General features: G+C 41.9%; 1 protein-coding gene across 10 annotated transcripts in view; it reads right to left on the reverse strand.

Moving 5' to 3' along the window:
- LOC132774262 (protocadherin alpha-C2-like) overlaps nucleotides 1–26,803 on the reverse strand; it is a 271,043-nt gene that overhangs the window by 82,620 nt on the left and 161,620 nt on the right. Inside the window, exon 1 of one of the 10 annotated variants that reach the window (XM_060774183.2) lies at nucleotides 756–3,635. The exons of 8 other annotated variants lie outside the window; for them this stretch is intronic. In XM_060774183.2, the coding sequence (XP_060630166.2) occupies nucleotides 756–3,296 (2,541 nt within the window). In that variant the 5' untranslated portion in view covers nucleotides 3,297–3,635. Of the gene's footprint in view, nucleotides 1–755; nucleotides 3,636–26,803 lie in introns of those variants that run through there. One more of the 10 variants, XM_067467731.1, reaches the window with a different exon arrangement.

Raw genomic sequence — 26,803 nt, forward strand, 5'->3', positions numbered from 1 at the left:
TCCTTGTCTCTTTCCTTCCTTCCTTCCTTCCCTCCCTCTTTCTCTCTTTTGTTCCTTCTCTCCTTCCTTCTCTCTTTCACTTTATTTCCTTCTCCCCTTCCTTCCTTCCTTCCTTCTCTACTTTTCTTTCTTTCCTTCTCTCCTTCCCTCCTTTCCCTCTTTCTCTCCCTCCTTTTCTCCTTCATCCTTCCTTCCTTCCCCCTTTTTGTGTATGTGTTTTGTGTGTGCATATATGTGTGTATATATTTCTGTATATATTTGTGTATATGAGTATATATGTGTGTTTGTGTACATATGTGGTTTTGTGCATGCGTGGTAATATATTTTTTGCTTTTTGGCTTTTTAAGTCTCTTCTATTGTATTTTTCAGTGTTTTCATGAGTGATGGTCACTCATTGGCCTGATAGGTGTATTGTGTCCAAATTTCGTGTCAATTTGTCCTGTGGTTTTTGAGTTATGTTAATCCCGCAAATGAATATTACATTTTGCTTTATATAGATATTACATTATTGTTAGTATTATATTGTTTACAACTTTATGATCAACATGGCCACACAGCCCAGAAAACTCACAGCAACCTATATTTAACTGGCTTGATTCAGGTTATTTAAGCTCCTATTTCTTAAACTGTAGGTCCTGATTTGTATACCATTTTATATAGTTATATATCTGGGGTCCCATATAAATATCTCAGGTGGAAAGGGGTCGCAAGTGGGAAAGGATTAAGAACTCCTGATTGAAGCAACCTCACCTCACCTCATTTGGAGTGATAGGCTCACTCTTAAATACAATCAGATTTTGGGAGCTCTGTCCACTCTGTCCGGTCAGATGTCTGTCAGGCAGCACAGCCCCTGGGTGGATTCCTGTCGGGATCCCCGTATTGTAAAACATGAAAGAGTCACTACCTGAACCTGCAGTCAAGCAGGCTTTATAGCAGTAAGTCTTGGAAAGAGACCCATTGCCCCGTACTTCAACAAAATGAGGCTGAATGTTCAAACCAGTCGGCAATGTGGCATCAAGATGGTCATTGGCTTGTTTGTACATTTCAACCGGGTACCTTTCTCGGCGAGTCCCACAGAAACCCCCACAATAGGTCTTGCCATGCAGACTGTCTTTGTGGCACTTTATCACAGCAAGGACAACAACTGTCAGGAGAAATATAAATGAAACTGAGCTCAGAGCAACAATCAGATAAAGAGTGATCTCCGAGTAACTTCTGGAACTTCTTATGTGCCTCCTAGTGTTAGGGATTATTTGAGAGATCCGGTCTACAACAGCAATGTATATGGACACAGAGGAAGACAGGGCTGGCTCTCCATTGTCCCTCACTCTGATGGTAAGGTTGAAGGTGGCTGCACTGTCCTCACCTAGTTTTCGGGTAGTTCTAACTTCCCCGCTGTGAACTTCAACGCTAAATAAGCCTGGAGCTGAGGCCTGGGCCAAGTGGAAGAACAGCCAAGCATTCTGCCCAGAGTCTGCATCAATGGCGATGATTTTGGTGACCAAGTATCCAGCGTGGGCCGAGCGAGGAATCATCTCCACTGCGATGGAGGCATTGCCTGAGGTAGGATACAGAATCTGTGGTGCATGGTCATTCTGGTCCACCACATAGATGTGCACAGTGGCTGTGCTACTAAGAGGTGGCACCCCTGAGTCTTGGGCCTGGACAACAACCTGAAATTCCCTCAGCTTTTCATAATCAAAGGAACCCACAGCGTAAAGGTCACCAGTATCAGATTTAATGGAGACGAAGGCAACGACAGGGAGTCCTTGGATCTCTCCATTCAGCAGGGAGTAGGAAATGTGGGCATTTTCATTCGCATCGGGGTCCACGGCCTTGGCAGTGCACAGAGCAACTCCTGGAGCATTGTTCTCAGGGACATAAACAGAGTAAGTAGGTTCCTCAAACCGTGGTGGGTTGTCATTGAGATCAGAGATGTCCACTTGGACAACTCTGTGGGAAGATAGAGGCGGAACCCCTGCATCGGTGGCAGTAATTGTAATGTTGTAGCTTGAGGTCCTCTCCCGGTCGAGAGGCTCCTGCGTGACCAAAGTGTAGGAGTTTTTGAAGGCGTTCAGCCTGAAAGGGAGGTCCGATGGGATGCTCAAGGTGACTTGCCCATTGGGGCCAGAGTCCCTATCTGTGACGCTCATCAAGGCCACCACGGTGCCCGGCGGGGCATCCTCCGGGACGGGGCTGTACAAAGACGTCAGCGCCACCTCAGGGGCATTGTCATTGGCATCCAAGACCGTCACCAGGACCTTGCAGTGCCCTGCCATAGGAACAGGACCCCGATCGGTGGCTTGGACATAGATCTCGTAGGAAGCGGCTTCTTCGTAGTCCAAGGTGCCGTTGACAGTCACCTCTCCGGAGACCGGGTCCACACTGAAGAGGCGCCGCACTTCTGGTGGAGTGTATCCACTGAAGGAATACTCTACTTCCCCATTGGCACCCTCGTCGGCATCAGAAGCGTTGACCCGTGCCACCAACGTCCCGGGGGCAGCATTCTCAAGAAGTGTGGCTGTGTAGGTACCCCGCTCAAAGGTAGGTGCATTGTCGTTGGTGTCCAAAATCCGTACCAAGATCTGGGCTACAGCTGAGCGAGGTGGGTGCCCCCCATCGAAGGCAGTGAGCTCCAGACGCAGCTGGGAGGCCTGCTCACGGTCCAGAGGTTGGAGCAGCACTAGCTCTAGGAGTGAACTGCTACTGCTGCTGCTTCCTCGTTGCTCAAAGTCGCGTAGGTCTAAGCCAAAGGGCTGACTTGGGCGGAGGCGGTACCCGCGGACGGTGTTCTCCCCGAGGTCCGGGTCGCGCGCGCCCTCGATGGGGAAGCGGGCCCCCGGCAGGGCTGACTCACTGACTTCCAGGCGGTACTCCGGGCGCGGGAAGCGGGGCGCGTGGTCGTTGAGGTCGCGCAGCTCCACCTCCAGCGCGTGGACCTCCACGGGGCGCTCCAGCACCAGCTCCAGGCCCAGCAGGCAAGGCACAGAAGGCGGGGAGGACTCGCACAGCGCCTCCCGATCCAGCCGCTCCGCCACCACCAGCAGCCCGCGGGACACATCCAAAGCTAGGAAGCGCCGGCCGCTGCCCGAGGTCAGCCTCGCCCCGCGGGAGGCCAAAATCCCCGGCTCCAGGCCTAGGTCCGCCGCTACGTCGCCCACCACCGCGCCCCGGGGACGCTCCTCCTCCACCGCGTAGCGCAGCTGCCCCGAGAGCAGAGGCAACCACAAGAGCAGCAGGAAGAGCCGGGGTCCCTGCACTGGGGGGCCCTGCGCTCGGGGGCCCGGCGGCGTCATGGAGGCAGGCGGGAGACCATGCGAGCGGTCTGCGAGGCCGAGGCGCCTCTCATCCCTCTCTCTTCCTCCTCTTCCTCCTCCTCTTGGCCCTTCCTTCCCCGGCGGCTGACGCGGCTGCTCCTGCTTGGGAGGGGTTGGCTCCGTTTCAGCACCTGGGATGGGGACAGCGACTTCTGGGCCGGCCGCCAAGGGCAGCAGGCGAAGCAAGGGGCCAAAGGGGGGGGGGCGGGCTTGGAGGCACTCCCTTAGAGTCTCTGCCCCAACTCGGCGCTTCCTCTTCCTCTCTCTTCCAAACACTGCTTCGTCAGAGCGCCAAATGTCAGCGAAAAGGAGACCTGTTGCTTCTGCCAGTCACCCGCTGGGCGGGGCAACTCAGCTTCCAAGCCAGTCCAAGCAAGAAGAGAGCCTCTGCCCACCAAACACCACCTCTCCTATTGGCCTCCCCTGAGCTCTGCTTGGAGAAGACTCAGCTTTGATACTCCCTCCCCGCCTCCCTCCTTCCCTCCCTTTCTCTCTGGTGAGCTTTGGGTCCCCAAACTATGCCCAAACTTCACTAGCAGCTTTCCTTAGGGCAGTGGTCCTCAACCTGTGAGTCCCCAGATGGGTTGTTGTGAGTTTTCCGGGCTGTATGGCCATGTTCCAGAAGCATTCTCTCCTGACGTTTCGCCTGCATCTATGGCAGGCATCCTCAATGGTTGTGAGGTCTGTAGGAAACTAGGAAAATTGGGTTTATATATCTGTGGAATATCGAGGGTGGAAGAAAGAACTCTTGTCTGATATTTTATTTATTTACTAGCTGTCCCCTGCCACACGTTGCTGTGGCCCAGTCTGGTGATCTCAAAAATAAAGTAATGAGAAAGTGTTGGTTTCTAATATATATAATTTCTTTATGCTTGTGGGTAAATAGTACTTCTTGTTGTTTCTTTGTCAGTGTTGATGTAGAGATTTTCTGGTTTGCCTACTCTGGAACATGCAACATATTATTGTCCTCCTTTAGGGGTCCCTTTCAAAACTATGATATTATATCTGTCATATATGTGTGTGTGTGTGTGTGTGTGTGTGTGTGTGAATCATATAGATCTATCTATATCTATGGCTGGATGGCTCTTTGTCAGGCGGGCTTTGATTATGTTTTCTTGCCCTGCTGAAGGGAGTTGGACTGGATGGCCTAAGGCTGCATTAAGAGGATAATATAGATATATAACTCTTTAAAAATAAGTGGCCATGCTTTCAACAGAAGTGAATTTATATTCACTTCTGTAAAACTGTTTTTGTATCCTTAGCAAACCATTGGAGCAGTGGGTTAAACTGCTGAGCTGCTGAGCTTGCTGACCAAAAGGTCACAGGTTCGAATCCAGGGAGCGGCGTGAGCATCCGCTGTCAGCCCTAGTTTCTGCCAACCTAGCAGTTCGAAAACATGCAAATCTGAGTAGATCAATAGGTACTGCTTCAGCGGGAAGGTAACAGCACTCCATGCAGTCATGCCAGCCACATGACCACAGGGGAAAACCTTTACCTTTACCTTTAGCAAACCATTAGGCACACTTGCTTCACTTGACACAACTGACAGTGACCAATATGGAAACAGGCCTTGACTCAGCCAATTACACCCTTCTCACTAAAACACTGTTAAGTTTATGTTTTTGTAATTCAATGTAAATATTGTATTGTTCTTTCATGTTTTGGGGGAGATACAAATATGGTATGCACAGTGTATAAAGGAATTTGTTTATGTTTTTAAAAAACTATAGTCCAGCCCCACAACAGTCTGAGGGATTGTGAAACAGCCTTCAGCTTAAAAAGTTTGAGGACCCCTGGTCTTAACTGTTCGATCCAACTTTAGTTGTTGTGTCCCTATCAACCTCTGGAATGTGTGATGCTGTGCTTTGTTGCTGCCGCCGTGTGCCTTCAAAGTAATAATGGCAAACCTAAGGCCACTCTATATCAATTGGGGAAGTGACCAAACATCCCAAAATGGATTTCCTTGGTTGAGTATAGAGTTTGAACCTGTCGCCAGACTCTCATGTAGATTATTACATTATGCCATTAAAGAGTTGGTATCCCACTTTAGATTCTATCTATGGCTGACTCCTGTTGAATCCTGGGCTTTGTATTATTATTATTATTATTATTATTATTATTATTATTATTCCCATTCCCAGCCAAAGTGGTCACTAAACTGCAAACGCCAGCCACAAGATTGAAAGTGGGATGCACACTCTTAAAAGTGGGATGTCAACTCTTCAAAGTGTTGTGTGATCATCTCTGACACTCCAACCACAACACCACACTGACATTCAACAACCGCAACCAATTCAAGAGACTGCAGGACAACTGTGCAGTAGATAATTCTATGAGGCTCATTAAACTACAAACCCCAGGATCCAGTAGGAGGGAACCATGAATGTTAAGGTATACCTGCCTACTGTAACTATGTATGAATGTAATATTTCGCACGCACACACCACATGACATCTCTCTTCACTTTGGGGAAAATTGTAAAGGAAACAGCAAGGAAGAAAATTAAGTCATTATTTCTTAACTGGGCTTCTACTCCCTTTCATTAAGGCTTCCAATGGAAAAGGAAAATGACCAATCAAAATGGAGAAGGAGAGATCTGCTCATCATGCCTGGCTCAATTATTTCAGGCTCGACTTAAATAAAAGTCTTGCAATCCTTATACATATTTTTATTGAGGAAAGGAGTTGCACACATATGTGACAATCACTGGAAGACTGCATTAGAAGCTCTTGATACCCATAAAAGGGTATAAGTGGCAAAAATACCAAGCCCATATACTTAACCAAATGTACGTCTAGCTATGTATGATGGCCATAATTCCCTTGTCAGCCATTCTGGTTTTGTCGTCTGACAAGGACGACAGAACCGGGGGGGGGGGGGTGTCCAACATCTGGCAAAACACAATTTATGGTTTTGGCTTGCCGATTCACAAGTTGAACACATCCATACTATTGTTAATCCTGAAAGTAAAACACATGCATTTAAATATCCCATGCTTTGTATAATTCTGAACTAATTGTGGCATTTCAATGGGTATTTCAATGGGTACAGGAGCCCCCGGTGACACAATGAGTTAAACCCTTGTGTCAGCAGGACTGCTGACCAAAAGGTCAGTGGTTCAAATCTGGGGAGTGGAGTGAGCTCCCATCTGTCAGCTCCAGCTTCCCATGAGAGAAGCCTCCTACAGGATGGTAAAGCATCCAGACGTCCCCTGGGCAATGTCTCTGCAGACAGCCAATTCTCTCCACCAAAAGTGACTTGCAGTTTCTCAAATCACTCCTCACACACACACACACACACAAACAATGGATGAAAATGTGGAGTCTCACAAACTGTAGTAATATCCAATGCATCCCAAAGTTATTCTCTATCAAATTTGGATCCTTTATGTAACATTTCAAAATGGACTTCCATATCCCTCTTCCCTACTAATTTTACAAATGTTTTCATGTTTAGGTAAGTTAGAGGAAAAGCATGAAAAGTATAATCTTATACGGAAATATGTATATGAATGGCAATGCTGCAAAGCTAACAGTATACACACTGGGTTTAAAACTGTATATGGTTTAGATCAAAGATCCATTGGAAGAAATACATAATCACTAGAAGAAGAAACACAGGGAAAAATAATTCCATTAAAACATACTCTAATGACTTATGCCATAGTTGATACATGCCTTGAGATGGGAAGCCTTTACATCTGTTTATGTATTGTCTGTTCTTGTTAAATGTATAACAGCACTGAATGCTTGCCGTATATGTGTTCTGTAATCCACCCTGAGTCCCCTTGTGGAGATAGAGTGGAATATAAATAAAGACTATTATTATTATTATTATTATTATTATTACTATTACTATTATTGAGAGACACTGATTTCCTGCAGTTGTGGGGAGTGAGGAAGACGTGTGGAACCCTTAAGCATATGTATTGTTATACAGAATATACTAATGCTAGCAATGATTTCGTGCATGTTTCATATCAATACAGTGTGACTTGTTTTTCATTCAGATTATAAAACAACTGGATTCAGGTTGCATTTTGTGCAATTCCCTAACTGAATGCTCTCACATTAAAAACACAGCAATATAACCTCAATATAGCACATAAAGGGGAAATGAGCAGTCTAGCCTTTCCCTGACATTTACTTTTCTCACTATGTGTCCTGTTTTATCTGGAGAGGCGATATGTGTTTACCCAAATCTCACCTGTAATACAGCCTGGGCAGAGAATTACAACCAAAGGAAACATTAGAACTAGGCATATATATTTTTTCCCATTTGCTGCTGAAACCAAACAGAACCAGAATGTTTCAGGAGAATCAACATGGAAAACCATAAAATATATATTTTTATTGTTTCTTTTTGATGGATATTTTATTACTCTGAACATACTGTAAGTCATCTTGTTAAGGAGCTATCCTAAAAACCCTGGGTACAGATACACTGAAAAAGTAAACAGATAACATGTTTGGAGGTGAATAAGGCTCTTTATAGCAGCCGAGACTGTGGATTTGCCTGGCGTTGTATAGAATTTCACTGCTAGTAATCTCCTCACAAAGCTTCTGATTCTCCCCCTTTCTAAATATATTTCTAAGCCTCTCCCGAGTTGGTGTGTATTTCTTCTCCTGCATCAGACATTTTGTTTCCTGCTCCAATCCTCTTTTGTGCAGGACTTGCTTTTATTTTTATTTTTTCTCTCGCCTGATGCTCTTGGTTGTTGTGCAGTGCAGATTCTTTTTGCAGCAGTCATTGTTACCTAATCTGTTTCCAACCTGATCTTTGAATTCCAATCTCATTTCATTTCATTACACCAAAATTTTGAGTGTGTGTGACACTTTACATTTTTGGATTTTTTATTATTGCTGATTTGGAAGTTGTTTATTTTTTTAAATTACAATGCATAGTGCTGGTTCTAATATTTGTCCTCCTGTTCAATAAATATGACGCTGCACTGTACTTTCCATTGTACACTAATATGGCTTTCAGAGGCCAATAAAATACGCTCACATGGAAGGCCTATTGGTAAACCTTTTGGGGGTCTATTCTGCTTGGGAGTTCATGAGCCCCCCAACCTGCCATTTCATGTTATGCAACCACCACTGTTGCACACCCCGGACATGCATACATCCACAAACACCAGAAGCAAGGATTAGGCTTGATCCCTGGCCCTATGGACATTTAATTTTCTATATGCCTATTTTTATACGGAGGAGTATTACCTCAAATGAACCTCAACCATCATTCTGAAGCCTGGTGATTCTCCCTCTCGCCCCCCTCCACCTGTACTTCCTCCCCTTCCATACCATGTTCAGATCATTTAGTGATCCTTATTCATTTTCTCTCTGTGTTTCAGATGAAATGTGGACAAGCTAATTGAAGCTGAATGCAGACAAGACAAAGGTAATGATGGTTGGCAGGGACAAGAAGGACACTCATTAGGGAGGATGTTCACACACCCTCAGGTCATCCAGGTGCATCGCTACGTGATGCTCCCAGAGTTATGAAGAGAGAGGCATGCCCCACTCGCTCAGCTCCCTCCTTCAGCAGAGATGGTGGCAGAGTATTTCTCAGATGCATTGTACTTATGGGGAGGACTAACTTTCAGTGACTAGGATTAAGTGGTAGGGACTAATGTGTATTGCATGCTATCATATAGTATTTATATGTTATAGAGTACGATGCAGCTTTACCCAGATATCTTTTGAATGTTGCTACAATATCTAGTATCTCCTGTTACGAACCATCACAAAGCTTAAGATCGTCAGGAGAGGCCCTGCTCTCGATCCCACCACTTTCGCAAACACAGTTTGTCGGGATGAGAGACAGGGCCTTCTCGGCAGTGCCCCCCCCCCCCCCCGTCTGTGGAACTTTCGCCCTAAGGACATCAGGTTGGCCACCTCCCTCCTGTCCTTCAGAAAACAATTGAAGACTTGGTTTTGGGACCAGGCATCCAATGCATGAAATAAATAAATAAATAAATAAATACAATATTACAGAAAATGTATATGAAACTAGTATATAGCATATGTGGTCACCATTGCCCTGGTGTCACTAGGACCGCTGCCACTCTACTTTCTCCCTTCTCCAGCTCTGAGAGGGTCTAACTTGCAATATCTCCAAGACAACAATGGGCAGACTTTTTATGGCTCTTTCCTTCCCCTTATACACACATCACCTCTTTTCCAGAAGGTTACCTCATCTAACAGCAGCCAATCCATCACGTTGCAACAGCCAGTTCATTGACATCACAGAAGGCCACTTTACCTAGCAACAGCATTTGTGGTACAGACAGACAGATAAACATACATATATACATACATACACATTTTTAATTTTATATGAGATCTTTTGCAAACAATACTTAACTGGAATCTCATCCACCAATCTAAGAAGCCCTGCTTCCTATCCACAGATACACTGGACACCACCTGTTACAGATCATCTATATAAATAAAAAATGTAATGTCTGTTTGTGGGATTAACATAACTCAAAAACCACTGGATGAATTGTCACTTAATTTGGACACTACAGCCCTAACAGACCAACAAGTGACCACCACTCATAAAAACACTGAAAAACACAGAAGAAGGGACTTAAAAAGCCAAAAAACAAAGAATACATTACAACGCTGCACAAAATCACATATATACACAAACACACATATAAACAAATATATATATACACACATATACACACACAAAACACATATACACAGACTGGGCCACAGCAATGTGTGGAAGGGGACAGCTAGTTAATTAATAAGGAATACTTTGGCTATTTATCTTTAATTTCTTTGTTTTAAGCCAAATATTCCATATGAACAAAACAATCCCAGTTCAGAAACGGGCCAACTCTAGGGGGTTAGATTTGGCAAAAGCCACTTCTTCCAGTGGAAATATCTTTCTTTTGGGAGAACTGGAGAGATTGATGTATCAGCCCAACTACTCAAATGGCTTAAATCAGCTGGCGAAGAAGTCACGAGGGGCAGGAAAAGAGAAGGAGTGGGAAGAGGGAGGTGCTGATTTATGCTAGAACCAAATTTCCTCTAGTCCAGGGACATGACTGTTATGCTCAGCACAAAGCTAGGCCAGAGCAAGGGCAGTTCTATTAGTTTCCTCCTAGTTTGGATTCAGCAGAATGTCAGCTGGGAGTGACCCAGCAGATTGATATCTGAAGCAGTTGAGATTCTGTTCTGGAAAGAGTTCTCTGTTTCCCAAAACATACTGCTTGAAGCTTAAATGGGAATTGGCTTTCTATGGGGATGGCATTTTATTGCCTATGAATTACATCAGAGAGTGCTTCTAGCGGATGTTTCAATTCTCCTCCAAGGGAATATTCCCATATGAATACGAACAGGATTAAAAAATAGAGAAACTGAGTCATGTGAAATATCCCCTCTCTGTTTTACTCAAAACTGTTTGGCCACCACGACAGGGCTGTTTGCTATTTACACAAAAGAGGGCAAAGCCAGAGGAAAATGGTAAGCACTTCATGCATTTTCAACTTCTGCTGGAGAACCCTGCCAGACCCCAGTGGTTTGAGGGCAGCAAGCAATCCCACCACGACTAATTCATGTGAATCAGAGTTAAGATGCCACCTGCACTGAAACAAATGCTGAACACTGGCCTTTGGCTCTGTACAACACAGGCCATTAGGAATCCTACCCAAAGGCGCCCACATTAAATGATTAATTGTACCACTGATTGATCTTTCGCCTTCTCACTTTGTTACTCCTTATTTTTTAACACACTTTCCACTGCCAAAGGAGTACTGCCAGACAAATATAGGTCATAAGCCCATATGCCAATCAGCTTGCATTTTGCCTTACTGAAGCCAAAATAGAACTAGGCCTTTCAGTTGTTTCCATGGAGAAACACATTTCTTTTTCCTACTGATCAAATTTAAGGCATCTCCATTAGGAAATCTTCAAAGCTATGTTATCAATGAGCACAGGGAATGGTATTTGCTCCTAGTATGGAGTTTCAGTATACACAGTTACTACTTTAGTCCCAAAAAGTATGGGCTAGAAATGAAATCTTTTTCATTACTGAAAATAATAAACAAGCCAGTTCATCCTCATCAAATTACACAGAGCAAATGTCTGTGAGACCATGCCTGTTCTCCTTGTTGTTTTGTGATTTTCCATCAAACCTGTGGCTATGGCTAGATTCTGCTTTTACTGCTGCCTTTAAGCAAAAGCTTACCTAGGGTTGTCTAGAAATTCCAAGAGAAAGGACTAAAGTTCTACAGTAGACTTGGAGGTGCTTGTGGTTCATTGCTGAAATTGGAAAATAATTATCAAATTCCACAGCACGTTCCATTTGGTTGTGGAACATACTGTGGAAGATGCCTTGCTTGTTAAGTAAAGTTAATGCTGGCAAAACTATCTGCAACAGGTGCCGTTTAATTTGTTTTTATTTATTTGACTGGTTTAGTCCTCACCCACCTGTAAATTCCATATAGCATCCCTTCATTAGTCTCTTTTCCATACATTTTCCCTATCCTGGTTGTGCAGAGAAAGATTATAAGAGAAAAATCAGTGGTTTGGGAAGACTCTATTTCTCCTGCCAACCCCAACCAAAGAGAATATGCTGTTTTGCTGTTAACAAAATCTGATTCTTGAACAAATGGAAAGTTTAAAGACATGGGCATGGGCTGCAAAGCAAACAAGAGGAAACGGATATGAAGTAAATATAAGAAAAATAATACTGCAACCCATAATCTTGCACTTCGACACCTCAATGTCATTTATTGACTTCTGCTTATCACTCCTGAGGGCAGCGATTCAAATGCTGAAACAGCAAAGCAACCTAGGTCAGCACCACAAGCCAGCAAGGTCTATAATGCTGAGACAATGCTGTGTTAACATAGCATTGTGACTAGGAGGTCACCTGTGACCAGCAGTGCCGTGGAATTTGAAGAGGTACAAATGGAGGGAGAAAGGGAGAAACATGCCAAGAGGAAGGCACGTCAAGCCAACCCTGACCAGGACCGCCTTCCACCTGGAAACTAATGTCCTCACTGTGGAAGAACATGCAGATCAAGAATAGGGCTAAACAGTCACCTACAGACCCACCACCAAGATACTACACCTGGAAGGCCATCATACTTGGACAACAAGGGATCGCCTAAGTAAGTAAGTAAGTAGCTAGGATACTGCTATTTTTTCACAGGATCTAGCAAACCTCAATTCTTGAGAAAAATCTAAAAATATTACTTAGAATAAAATTTAGTTGAGTTGACTGGTGCCAAGCTCTTCTTGAATGTGATATTCTGATGGGTGTTGTAGGACAGTTCCATGTCTGCTATGGAGGCTGTTCAATGGGAGAAGGTAGAGTTGTGCACATACACAGGACTAGCTATATGTTGGCCCCACTGCTCCCTAGATGAATTGAGAACTGTTTCCCTAAAGGGGTACTCGATACTTCTTTATACAGTCACAGGATAGTTGTGCTATTCTATGCTCTTTATATGTGATTGAAATATACATTCTGATAAAAATACGATATCACTCTGTGAAATCTTTCTTGTATTCTGCTGCCCTGCAACTAATTGGGATTAATGTTTGGCTGTCTCTTAATTCCTTCTGACAATGCTTCTGAAATAACATAAAAACTTGGTTATCATTACTTGGATGTGAACTGTTTACATTACATATTTAGATATCTGGAATGTTCCATAATATTTAGTGTATCTTGTTTGGATTTCTCTGCTTCTGCACAACTAGACTGTCAATGTTAACATTATTCAATGAATCTCATCTGGATTCATATCCTCATTAATAAATGAAATATATTTGGACTTCCAAATAACAATTGTCAGTCAGTCTTTGTTTACAGTAGATCTTAATGTACAGATGCAAGTTCTTTAATTATTTATCCTTGGTCTAAATACATTTTCTTATATTTGTTCTTTTGCTGGGGGGGGGGGGGGGTGTTATTTACATATATCCTAAAATGTCGCTGTATCCAACGGATATCTTTATAAGACAAACACAAGGACACAAAAACACTTTTTTACTTACATCAACAAAAGAAGGGAAACTGCAGCTTCTATTCAAAGTGGGCTAAATACCAGAGTTAAATCAATTATTTAAATCTACACAAACTTTCAGATAAACAAGCTGAGCCAAAGTAATCAGACTCACCAAGGTCATGGGTGGGGATTACGCTATAGCCAAAAATTAGATACTGCTAGCAAAGTTAAATTCAAAATAAAAGAAAGACTCTTTGTAGATCGGACCAAAGGTACATGGAAGCAGCAATTCTAAACATTAACTTTGGGGAAGAAACGCTATTGAATTTGATGAGTCTTAGAACAATATTAAAAAAACCTGCAGGAACTCCAATGTATTTTTATATTTTATTTTTAGTGTGTTTTATCAGGGTTTCTTTGCATTTTATGATGTTTTTACTTTATATTTTATTTTATTTTTTATTTCTTGATATTTTGATTATTAATTTATAGTTATGTTGTTTTATATTTTCTAATGTGTCTTGTCCTGATGTAAAGTGTTTGTATGGTTTTCTTATGGAACTGAATGTTTGCCATATTTGCTGGAAACTGCCCTGAGTCACTTCTAGGAGATAGGATGGTCTATAAATAAAGATGATGGTGATGATGATGATGATGATGATGATGATTATTATTATTATTATTATTATTATTACTATTATACAATTAACTCTGAATGTGTACCATATAAAGCACCAGGCAACTAAAACGGTTACTTGTGTGTCAAAGATGCGCTTTCAAATACAGAAAAGCATGATAAAGATAGCAAAGAAACAATATGACAAGAATTAAAATGTCTTGTTAGATGAGGTTCCAGCACTCTTTGGTAAAGAAGATGAAAGGTCTGGAAAAACTACAATTTTCATTATTCTAAGTGAGCCATGCAATTAAAGTGACATCAAACTGCATTATTTCTACAGTGTTGGTGCACCCACTGCCAATGAGTAGACTAGGGAGGGAAGCTGGACTCCTGAAGAGTTGCTTTTACAATTTCCAAATGATTGGGGGCATGAGGACATTCTTCCTTTACCATGACAGTTAAGAAGGAAAGTCCTCCTACCTCCAGCCAAGTCAGACTCCAGTCAACTCCAGGCACTGGAGAAGCTCTCTTTTCTCTTTTATCCACTGCACCAAACAGCCATGTTGCTGCACTTCCACCATGATCCCACCTGCTTTCCTTGCTCTTGGGATTGCTGTGGATGTACTCACTAGAAGGCCCAGAGTCTCTTCTGACCTGCACAAGTAAGAGAGGAAGGGAAGAAAGGAAATTCTTCTTCCTTTAATTTCTCCTCCTTTACACACAGCCAGAATCTGGGATTAAGCAGCCACTTTCCTGCTTAGTCCCAAAATACTACCCTTGCCAAAAGTACTTACCCACAAGTGGGTTGGTGAGTGGAGGCTGCTGGCAAACAGCTGAAGGCCCATCATCTCCCAGATTTCACTGGGGTCCAAATCTGCTTTCAACAGCTATGAATTAGATCAATTACAAACCAGCACTGAAATCACTGAGAAGGAGGCACCCCCTGCCCAGTTCTTTGCTCTCCAATTAGCGAAATCACCAAACACCATGTTGTGGGTTAACTATGGGCAACTTTTATTATATGTTACCAATCAATCTATGTGATTTCATCCAATTTAGGATTCAACATAAATTTGAACACGAATTTGAACTTGACAATGAACTTGAACTTGAACATGAATTTGAACTTGAATTTGCTATTAATCAGATGAGGCAGTGGTCCCGCATGACAACGTCATCCTCCGACAAAGGTGAGACACCATAATTCCCAGATGCAACCCACATGTTGCTCCCATGGGGACTCTCTGGGTAAAGGTAGAGACTGTAGCGTACTCCCCCCTTTCTGTGGTGCACACAAGTACCTGCATGTGCCTGCCATACATTTGATGCCTATTTAAGATCCCCTCAACCAATTTTTCCCAAAATGCACAGTATAAGGTAGGTGAACCCCCCCCCCCCCCTGAACATGAGGGGAGGGAATTCCTACCCGGCCCCTAACAGCAAACCTTGACAAGTACACTACAGCAGTAGCACGTAGGTGGGCCAACTTCTTCGGGCCAAGTGAGATGAGCTAGGCCCACAACAAGTCCCGGCTAGGACTTTTTAACTCTTTGTCTTCCCTTCGCCGGAAGGGAGCAAAGCTCTTCCCTGCCCTCATGCTGGGCGCGGGAAAGGTGTTTTCCAGCCATTTTAGCTCCTGTTCCTTTTACATTCAGAGCTACCCATGTAGAGAGCATGTTGGGGTTAAAAGTAGTAGCAGAAATTGGATCAAAGACTAGATGAAAGGTCTTCTAATGTAGCTTCCCACTCCCATAATTTTGACACTGCCAACACTGTATTTCTCTGCTTTACAGTCTACTTTTGTCCAAGAGTGTCTAATATTTTGTATGGGGATTAAATATATTTATATAGTTCACAACATTCAAATTAGTCAACCATAATCAAATATTTTTATATCAAATACCTAGTATTCTTTGATTTTGAACCACAACCTTCCAAGTTAAATTCAAAAGTAAACCAATATGCCTGTTCTCTTCCTGAGTTTGCACAAAGTTTCATTTCCCTTGTCCCTACCAATGTCACAGGAGGTATTAATTCTAAACACAGCGAAGGCACTTTACTGTCAACCTTCATTATTTGGTTGCTGAGAGATATTTCAGCTGGAGAACCAAGGAGAAAAAATTGGAATAAAGCCCACACAGAGCTGGGAATTGGCAAGAGACAAGAGAAAGGATGAGCAAGGAAGTGCTGAGAGATTCATTAAAAAGGAAAGGATGCAAAAGACATACAGGAAGAAGGATAGAGAAAACATTTCAAAAGAAATACCATGGGGTCACCCGAAAATAATGTCATTGACCACAGAGTGCCAAGGGCTTTGTTGTATATTGCCACCAAATTGACTAACTATATATTACCATGTAAATTAAAATAATATATTTTCTTTTTAAAAAACCACAGTCCACTGAGCATTTAATACGTATGGGATGTTGAAAGCATATATGAACACTTCTAATTGTTCAGAGACTGAACTTGTGATTTCTCTCTGCTCCTATTTTTTAGGAGGGTGTCATATTGCTGCCCATGCACAGCTATTCATAGTTTATTATCCTTTCCCTCTTAAGAAAGAGAATATGGAGCGGGGGGGGGGGGGGCACAACCTGCTTGAGACAACAATGGCCAGGGCAGTGCTTTGCAAGATCCGTGAAGTGGAGGAAATAGCATTTTCTTTATGTGCCAGGGAATAGTACCCATTGGTTGCAACTGTTTCTTTCCTGCTAACTAAGCAGAGATTGAGGGCTTAAATATCCTAAAGGCACCATATTCCGTCTGATCTTGAAAGTTAAACAGGGATAAGGCATGTCGCCGGGGGGGGGGGGGCTTGAGGGGCTTCAGTCCCGTCCCCCGTCCCCCCGAAATTCTCATGGTGGTCCACGAGAAGGCCTTACTGGTACATTATTTAAACTGTTATGTTTATTCATATCATGATCTGATCACTATGCTCAATATATCACATATGCATGGGGGTATTGGGGTAATGATAGAAAAGGTTTGCTAGGGTAGACCCTCCTTCACTCAGACTCAGCCCCCCCCCCCCCCGAATCAAACTCAGCTCCCCCCGAATCAAAATCCTGGCTACGGGTCTGACAGGGATAGCCCTGGTTAGTACATAAATTGAGAGACAACTTCAAGGCACATACATATACAGCCAATGATGTCACATACATACACACTGAGTCAAGGGTGGCCTATGGTCCAAACTAGTGGGGAGGCATTTCACCCCATAATGGCAGGATGAAGTCATCTTTCCCCCTCACCCATTTATGATCTGACAGTGCCCTTGGCAAGGGAACAACCTTCCAAATAAACAAATATATAAGTGTTTTTAGGTATGACAATTGCCCAGACACCAGTTTGTCTTTTATGATGGTTACACGGGATATTTTTATGCCCTCTTTCTATATCTATTCCTCCTATTCTACCTCCTATCATACTCTTGAACTGTGTCTCTTAACCCTCAGTCCTCCAGATATGTTGAACTTCAGCTCCAGAAGCTCCAGTCAAAATAGCAAATGGTGAAGAGTTATGGGAGTTGAAGTTTAAAACATCAAGGCGAACGCTGAGAACCACTGCTCTAGAATGACCTAGAAACATAACACGAATGTGCAAACGAAAGAGTAAGACTTAATTACTATAATAATCATAACTATCCTGAGCCTTGATTGATGGGATCATTTGAGGTATTGCTTATTGATTTATTATCAAAACACAATGGTACATGAACAGAGGAGGTTCAGAACCCACTTCCAGAGTATCCTAAATGGCATCTCTCTACTTTCTTCTATATCAATTAATTCACTCCTCTTTTTAAAAAATGGGATGCAAAACTGCTACCTTGGTGAGTGCAAAATTCTTCACACCAAACTGAGAAAAAATGTGGTGGAGTAGATAATATAGATTCTTCCATGCATGCACTAAACGGTTGGTTATTAATACAGTTCTAACATATCATACCTGGTTCTCTATCTTTATATATTACATCTGCCTACCAGTTTCCAATATTTCACAATATTTTAAATAGACAAGATAAAAAAACAGAAAGCAAGATGTACCCAGAGTCTGCTTTATCTGAAATAAAGAAATGGTTGGAATGCAATCAGATGGGGAAGGATGCCCACATGCATTTACAGCCAGTACCAGCCATATTAAAAGCAGCCAGGTTTAATCAGAGAAAACTTGGTGAGAGTTGGTAAAATGTAGACATTGTGCCACAAATAAAACACCCCCCCTCCAAATTGAATTTTCCTTCATTCCACAAATGCCTAGAATTGCAGTAATTTAAAGCTTCACTTGACCATTTAGAAATACAGTCCAGGCATCCAAACAAAAAAGGAAGGCAAAATTACAAAAGGAAGGAAAATAAATTTAAGACTTCTAAAAGCAAGCAGCTTTTAATGTCTCACTGCAATGCTAGAAAGTTGGAAATGAAAGGGAAATATTGTGGGTGGCTTCTTATTTAAAAGGATGAGGCCCCTATTTCTCACCCTTTGACAGGTCCACTCCAGCAGTATTTGCTTTCATATAAGGTGCAACTTCTCGTTCTGATTTGTAGGACTTGGAACATACATGTAAAGCCAAGCAAGCCAACTTGGATGTTAGCTGTTACATGACTGGCAAGTGTGTAAGATGAAAGTTATTGTGTATTATTCATTATTCAACCGGCATTATAGCCTTATAATGTCTGAATACACATTTTTCTCCTTAGGGAACATATTTTGTCACGTTAGAGAACATTTCAGGAGGTGGTATCTGATCAAATATAATGAATGTGAAGCCACACCAGGACTGGTATTTGTGTTAGCCTGGCAGGAGTAGGGGAGGGAGAAGGAAAGAGCTGTAGATGGCTATCAAGAGAAAGAGAGAGAGAAGAAAAGAGCATGAAGGAGACAGTGAGAAATCAATGGTCAATACGAAGGAGGCAGATGATGAAGGAGGTAGCAATATTTTCTCACCATCTACTAATATTGGGTGGGGTGTGGGTGAAAATTTTCTGTCTTTACATTTGCTACAGGTGTCTCATGCAACAAGATTAGAAAATGTTCCCATTTTTATTTATTTTTCCTTCACCATGAATGGCTTCATTCTACCTCAGTGGAAGAGGAATCAACATACAGCATTGCAATTGCTGGAATTTCTCACAAAGAATAACAAAGCTTTGGGATGTCTTTGCGCCAATTCCTGGAGAGACAGACAGTTCAGACCTAAGTAAGTACATTTTTACTGAAGGGTTGTGGAATGAGAGAGTGTATGTGTGATCTGTCACTTTGCCCTCCACTTTGTCATTAGTTCATTTAGCAGGATAAAAAATATTTTAGAAGTTATAGACAGTACTGAAATTTCTAGATGTGGGCTCAATTCTGCACTGTTTATTGGGATTTTATATGAGGCAGAGGACTGAACTTTCTCAATTTACATTTTGTTTTTGTAAAAGCAGCTTCAGGCAATATAACAAGGAAGGCGATTCTGGAAATATGTGGGCTAGTGTGCCACATGAAGTATCTGAAACCAGAGGGAAGAAATCGGGATACACCTGCAGTCAGTGTACTGAGGAAAGGCTTTGGTGCTCTGCATCTTTTCCTCCTTTTGCCTGGCAGAAGAACTGTATGCAAAATAAATGATTCTATGCAAATATGATTGATTTGCATAACTCATCAAGGTCGCAGGGTTCAACTTTTTCCATAATGCATTTGTTAGGTTTAAGCTCGGAGTGCTTGAGTGTAATGACATGTTTTTGTGCTGCCGTTTCCCACACCAAGGGGCACAAATTGAAGCAAGATGGCATGACATGTAGTTCAGCTCCATCTCACTTCCTCGGCTAAAAGTCTACAGATCTATTTTTAGAGACATGGCCTGGATTTCAGAGACAAAACACGGTAGGATCGCACATTTCCCTTTATTCAAGTGACACTGAAGCTCCACAGCCCACCCAAATGATATTGCTACACTCTCGCTTTTTAAAAAAAAAAATCAGAAACAGAAAAAGAGCAAATCCTGCACTACTTAATCACAAATGTTGTTTGATTGCCTTTCATCTCCTGCATAATATAAATGGACTTTGCTCATTTCATTCTTTATATAGCTGTGAAGATGTGTAGAACCTAATGATGCAGGAAAGGTTACAAAAGCTGCAACACAATCATAACACTCACTAAAAGTCTTTGTTAAAATGATATTCTTCAAAGTAAGTATACTTAGGAGAGCATCCATTAAATGTATATGGATTCCGCAACCCAAACAGCTAATTTTTTTTTGCTCTCCGCAGAGATTCACAAAAGCCAAACATTGATCAGGGGTAACTTTTTTCTTGGCTTTATACTTCCGTAAGTGCCATCACCCCACTACTATTGCTATTTTATTTATTTATTTTCTCTTAAAAGACATTGAGTAATGAGTGCTTGTATATGAGGATAGAAGCTAATCAATAATTCATGTAGCACTACATGGTTGCATATTTAATCTGTCTGAATACTTTGGCCACTCCTGAAATCCCTACCAAAAGAAACTGTATGGCACAAGGTACCCAAAAGTACAAAGCTTCTACCAAAAATATATCCCTGTATTCCATCTTCTGCAAACTGTGCATGCTGACCAAAATCTTGTTATACATAAGTATTGCATAGAATGAGTTGGACATGTTTGAGGAATAGTCATATTTAGTTCAAGGGCGAGGAAGCACAGTTCTGTGTACATGGTTGCTCACGGCAAATGAAGAAGTGCATGCACATTTGGTGGTACATTCTGTACTGCAATATGGCATTTCCCAAACAAGGTGCCACTTCTAACTCAATGTTTATAAAATTATATTCCATCTACTCAATGCAAACTCTGAGACCCCTTCCACACAGCTGAATAAAATCTCACATTATCTACCTTGAACTGGGATATATGGAAGTGGACTCAGATAACCCACTTCAAAGCTGATATTGTGGGATTTTCTGCCTTGATGTTCTGGTTTATATGTCTGTGTGGAAGGGCCTTGAATCAATGATTAACATCTCTTCTCTCTTGCCTATGCCTGAGTCAGCAACAAGGGGTATTTATTTTGTAGGTGCAGAGCTGGGGCAATGATCACTATCGATAACATCAGGGCATGAGGCCTGCTGACCTACATGTTAGGAGAGGGAGTAGTACTTACTCTGGAACTAGATTTTTCGGGCAATAACCCTATGCTTTATTCCCTCTAGTGTTGCCCTCCGGTAAGAAAAGTCTGCACAACCCAACCAACACTAAACACATTTTCCTATTGATTTCAGTGGTAGAGATAAGCTCATGCTTAAATCTATCCCATTAAAATCAATGGAACTTAAAAGCACTTTGTTTAATTATGCCTCTGCCCTTAGATGTAGATATTTTGATGTTGCGGCATTTGAGTTTGACTTTAGTTAGCAATAATATGAAAGCTTGAGTTTAAAAAAAACATGGTGCTGCTGATGATATATTTGAAACACGCATGGGGATATGGTCAAGATCAAGATGAGAATCAAGAAAAACATATTTTGAGGGAAATGCCTTGTATCAACTAGAACATCACTTGCTCTCCCCCCCCCCCCCCCCACACACAAAAATACTACTTTCACATGCAAAAACGAAGGGGTTACTAGACCATGTTCAATGCTTCAGTTACGTTTCATTCCAGATGCATGATGTTTTGATTGATGAAATCATTCCTACCACGGCGTTGAACCAAGGTAAACCTGCCCTGTCTATATTTTAGCATTTCATTCTTCTATTTGATTAATTTCAACTTGACATTGGTTGCATGAACTTTAAAGACTTGTTGGTTTATCACCTTGAATTAAGGAACGTTTTCTAACAATTGCAGTGCAGTGTTGAAGTACGTAATATATAAGCCAGCAAATGTTTGATTCAGCACTTGATTCAGATGTAAACTCATTAAGTATATATTTTTTTCAGCCTAAATCCCCCTATAATATGAGGGTATTAATTTTAACCAAATTTATAAGGCAGCAGTAATGAGATACACTGAAAAGAGAGAGAAGCACTCAATGTGGCTTTGATGATGCTGATGTACCTCATTCCACAGCATCAAACATAAAATGCTGAAGATAGACCTTATTCTAGACCAGGCAGAGACAAACTTTGGCCCTCCAGGTGTTTTGGACTTCAACTCCCACAATTCCTAACAGCCAGTACACTGTTACACTGTTAGGATAGTACAGTAACAGTGTACTGGCTGTTAGGAATTGTGGGAGTTGAAGTCCAAAATACCTGGAGGGCCAAAGTTTGCACATGACTGTTCTAGACTTATATGAGGATACTGTAAGCGATCCCTAAACTTACATACATGTAAATAGTGCATTGGAAGCCTTGTCTTCTCTTCTGCACCAAAATACTTTTAGTCTTCCTGCTCAAGATTTTTGACACCAGTGGATAAAATACAACAGAATCTTGCAGGATCTAAGGGATCACCAAATTAATTATAGCCATTTTTATGAAATAAAATCTATTTCATCAGATGAAATTGTTTTTAAAGATGAAGAGAATCATTTGTTCCAGAGGCACAAGTGTTTTTTCAAAGAGATGTCTAAATAAGGAATTAAAAAGCAGGTGTTTCTTATATGGTTTTGGGATATATGCTAATCTGAGTTTAGCAGCATCTAAGGATCAAACTAAACATTAATTCAAAGAAATATCTAGCAGCTGCATCTTCCTTTCCTTACTCAAAACTACAGGAGACTCCGTCTGGATGTGGCGCTGTGGGTTTTGGAGAATCTTTAACTCTCCTCCCCAACTAAGGTCTCAGGCAGGAGACTCTTCACATTACACAGTTATAGCACTTTGGTTCCATATTAACTGATATGGCTGGATCTAACAGAATTCTGGGCTATTATTATTATTATTATTATTATTATTATTATTATTATTTTACTGACACAAAAACACAGTATGTCACAGCAAACGAGATATGTATGGTGGATTTTGTATCACAAAATCACAAGTCGAATACTTCTCAAGTGTCTAGAACTGTGTGATATTATAGTAATAATAATAATAATAATAATAATAATAATAATAATAATAATTGGATTGTTGTAGGTTTTTTGGTCATATGGCCATGTTCTAGAGGCATTGTCTCCTGATGTTTCACCTGCATCTATGGCAAGCATCCTCACAACCCAGTGATTCCAGCCATGAAAACTTTCGACAATACATTATTATTATTATTATTATTATTATTATTATTATACACTTTATTCATATTCTGCTTTATCTCCCTGAAGGGACTCAGAGCAGATTACAGTACACATACAAGGTAAACATTCAATAGCATTTTACACAAACAACGACATACAATACACAAATAAGGTAAAGGCCTTCCCCTTTTCTCATCTCTGGCGTCTGTGGGTGATGCTCAACTTCCAACCATGGGGAGGTGCCCTCATTCCATTTTCCATGCTGAAGGAGCCTTCTGTCCATAGGCATCTCCAATCTTTTTGCTGGCATGTCTGCATGGAGCTCCCTTTTACCTTCCCGCATAGCATGCTTTTGAACTGCTAGGTAGGCAGAAGCTAGCCCTGATAGTTGGGAGCTCACCCCAACTCACGGCTTCTAACTGTTGATCCTCCAATCGGCAGCCTTTCCTACAGGTAGCAGCTTTTAACCACTGTGTTACCACGGCCCCTCTTGTGTCTCAAACCCTTTATGGGTTTGAGCTAAGCATTTCAAAGGCCCCTATTTGTAGTTACAAATCCCCAGATTCCATAGGAAGTAGCCATGGCAGTTAAAATAGAATCACAGCATTATAAGGCTCATGTGTGTGATCTTTGCCAAATAGCATCCATTTGGTTCAGTTAGGTTTTTTTTTTTCAGATTGCAGATGCTGGCTAGGATTATAGAAAAGGCAAAGTGTTAACACTTCCTACTTGCCAGGCTAGGATCCCAATCTGAATTGGATTACCATGTTTACTTTTTGAGTAAGGGAAAGATGTCACCTCCAGATATGTCTTTTGAAAAGTGCATTGGATGAGCCACACTCTTGAACTAATCCGGTAAATGCAGCGGCTAAGAGACCAGGCACTGGGAACACCAAAGAGTACCCCTGTCTTGAATCCCTTTCTAGCCATGTAAAGCTCCCAATGCCTTTGGAAAAGTCACTCTTTCTCACCAGCAGCATCACCACCACTCCCATTCTGCTGTAACACTGACCTACCTTTCAGTACTGTTTTAAGAATTATGATAAAATAGTGTGCTAATGTACTTTCAACACCTCAAGTAGCAAACAAATGTGAGAAATTGCCCTAAACTAGCCGCACTTTAATTTTGTGAATTTAATGCACAGTGGTGTTCCTTGAGTATTTTAGGAAGACTATTAATTTATCTACAGTATTTGTATACCGCTTTTCTCACCCCGAGGGGGACTCAAAGAGACTACACAAGAATGAAGTCAGGTAAAATAATCTTACATGTCTATTTGGAACATGATAGCTATTATTATTTTAGTTTTACATTTGTTTTACTTCTGCTTTGAGTACCTGTACCTGGAAAAGAATTTCTCTCTCATTCAAAGACTTCTATCTTAATTACTTTTCAACACCTATTTAATGTTTGCCATTCTACAAATCAGCAAGTTGGTCACTGCAACATATTCATATCTAACACTGTATATACAGTCTTGCTGAAAAATCAAACAGTTCTTTGCTAAATGGAAGATGGAATATTCAGCTTGAGCATGTTTAATTCGAAATAGGCTAGGACTTATCTCCTTGAAACTGCCCCCACTTACTACCGTTTGCTCATGAAGATGCATTTTACTGCACACCACAGTTTTCATCAAAGCTAATGTGTTGGGGATGGGCGTCAGGCATGGTTACATTTCAAAACTCGCTTCAGTCCATAGGCATCTATGCATCTAATGTCCAACATCTGAAGGTAAAAATTAGCATGAGATATATTTTATGATCAATTCTCCCTGGATTTATTTTTTAAAATTCCTGGAAAGACTTCAAAGCAGCAAGAAGCTCTACAGCAGAAGTGGTAAAAGGACAAATACGAAACACAAACCTCTATTTTTTAAGCAGGCATTGTGGGTCAGGAAATTGTTTTTAAAAGATAAAAGCAACACTCTCCCCTAGATCTACTGTACCGATCAAAGTCAACTCCCTCACTTGGCACACATAAATGTTGCCGGTTTTTATGTCAGTAGAGCAATGAAACTGTTCTGTTATTGAATCCGAAATTAAAACAAGCTGTCTAAAGTGATGCACTCTGTCCCTAAAATAAGTTTAGAACACTGGACATCTCTTTTAAAGTTAAGACTAAAGACAGAACAGATTCACCACCCCAGTGACGTGATTGTGTGCAACAATAAAATCACCTTCAGAGGGGAAATAGCAGTAGGTAAGGACAATTTCAAGAGAAAACTGGCAAACAGCTGCATCCCAGATATACCCTCAAAATATGTTTTCCTTTGAAAAAGAAATTGGCCATAAAGTGCCATAAAGGTTTGCAGCTTGGGAATTCTCCTGGATTCATTACTGAGCCTGGAATCCCAGTTGCAGCGGTGGCCAGGGGAGCGTTTGCACAATTAAAACTTGTGCGCCAGCTGCGCCCGTATCTTGGGAAGTCAGACTTGGCTACGTTGGTCCATGCTCTCGTTACATCTAAGATAGACTACTGCAATGCACTCTAAGTGGGGTTGCCTTTGAAGACTGCTCAGAAGCTTCAAATAGTCCAACGAGAGGCAGCCAGGTTAATAACTGGGGCGGCATACAGGGAGCATACAACTCCCATGTTACGCCAGTTCCACTGGCTACCAGTTTGCTACGGGGCACAATTCAAAGTGCTGGCTTTGGTCTATAAAGCCCTACACGGCCCTGGTCCAAATTACCTGTCTGAACGCATCTCCCCCTATGAACCATTGCGGAAATGAAGATCCTCCAGGGAGGCCCTGCTTTCCGTCCCGCCATTGTCACAGGTCCGATTGGTGGGGATGAGAGGCAGGGCCTTCTCGGTGATTGCTCCTCAGCTATGGAACTCCCTTTCTGGTGAGATCAGGTCGGCCCCCTCCCTCCTGTCCTTTAGAAGGAGGGTAAAAACTTGGTTGTGGGACCAAGCTTTCGAGACAGGGCAATAAAGCGATAATAGGAAAGATGACCATGCCAATTGATTTGACGCGGATGACTAGGACGGTTTTAAATGGTGTATTTTAATATTTTGCTAAATGTTCTTTAATGTTTATGTATTGTAAGTGAATTTGTGTCCTGACATTGAATATTTGCTGTGTATATGTTGTGCTCCACTCTGAGTACCCTTTGGAGTGAGAAGGGTGGAATATAAATGTTTTAAATAAATAAATAAATAATAAAGTTCTGTGTCAAACTGGGCAATAGATCCTATCTGGTCTTGGAAGCAAAGCAAACACTTCAAGTCCTGGTTAGTACTTGGATGGAAAACTACCAATGTATATTAGGGGCTATAGGATTTCTTTCAGAGGAAGGAACCGGCAAAAGCAAACCTGAATATTCCCTCCTTAAGAAAATGTTATGAAATTTATGAGGTCACTATAACCAACATGTAACTTGTGGGCTCACGCACACACAAATATATATCAAACATCAAATTCTTGGTTCAGCAGAAGCATGTATAAGTCTTGCAATGTCATCACTATTATACAACTCCTCTGCTGCGCCAGCTCCACTGGCTACCAATTTGCTACCGGGCACAATTCAAAGTGCTGGCGTTGGCCTATAAAGCCCTAAACGGTTCTGGCCCAAGTTACCTATCCGAACATATCTCCGCCTATGAACCCACCAGGACTTTAAGATCTTCAGGGGAGGCCCTGCTCTTGATCCCGCCTGCATCACAGGCACGTTTGGCGGGGACGAGGGACAGGGCCTTCTTAGTGGTGGCCCCCTGGCTGTGGAACGCCCTTCC

This window comes from Anolis sagrei, chromosome 4 (assembly GCF_037176765.1).
Source record: "Anolis sagrei isolate rAnoSag1 chromosome 4, rAnoSag1.mat, whole genome shotgun sequence".
Lineage (NCBI taxonomy): Eukaryota > Metazoa > Chordata > Lepidosauria > Squamata > Dactyloidae > Anolis > Anolis sagrei.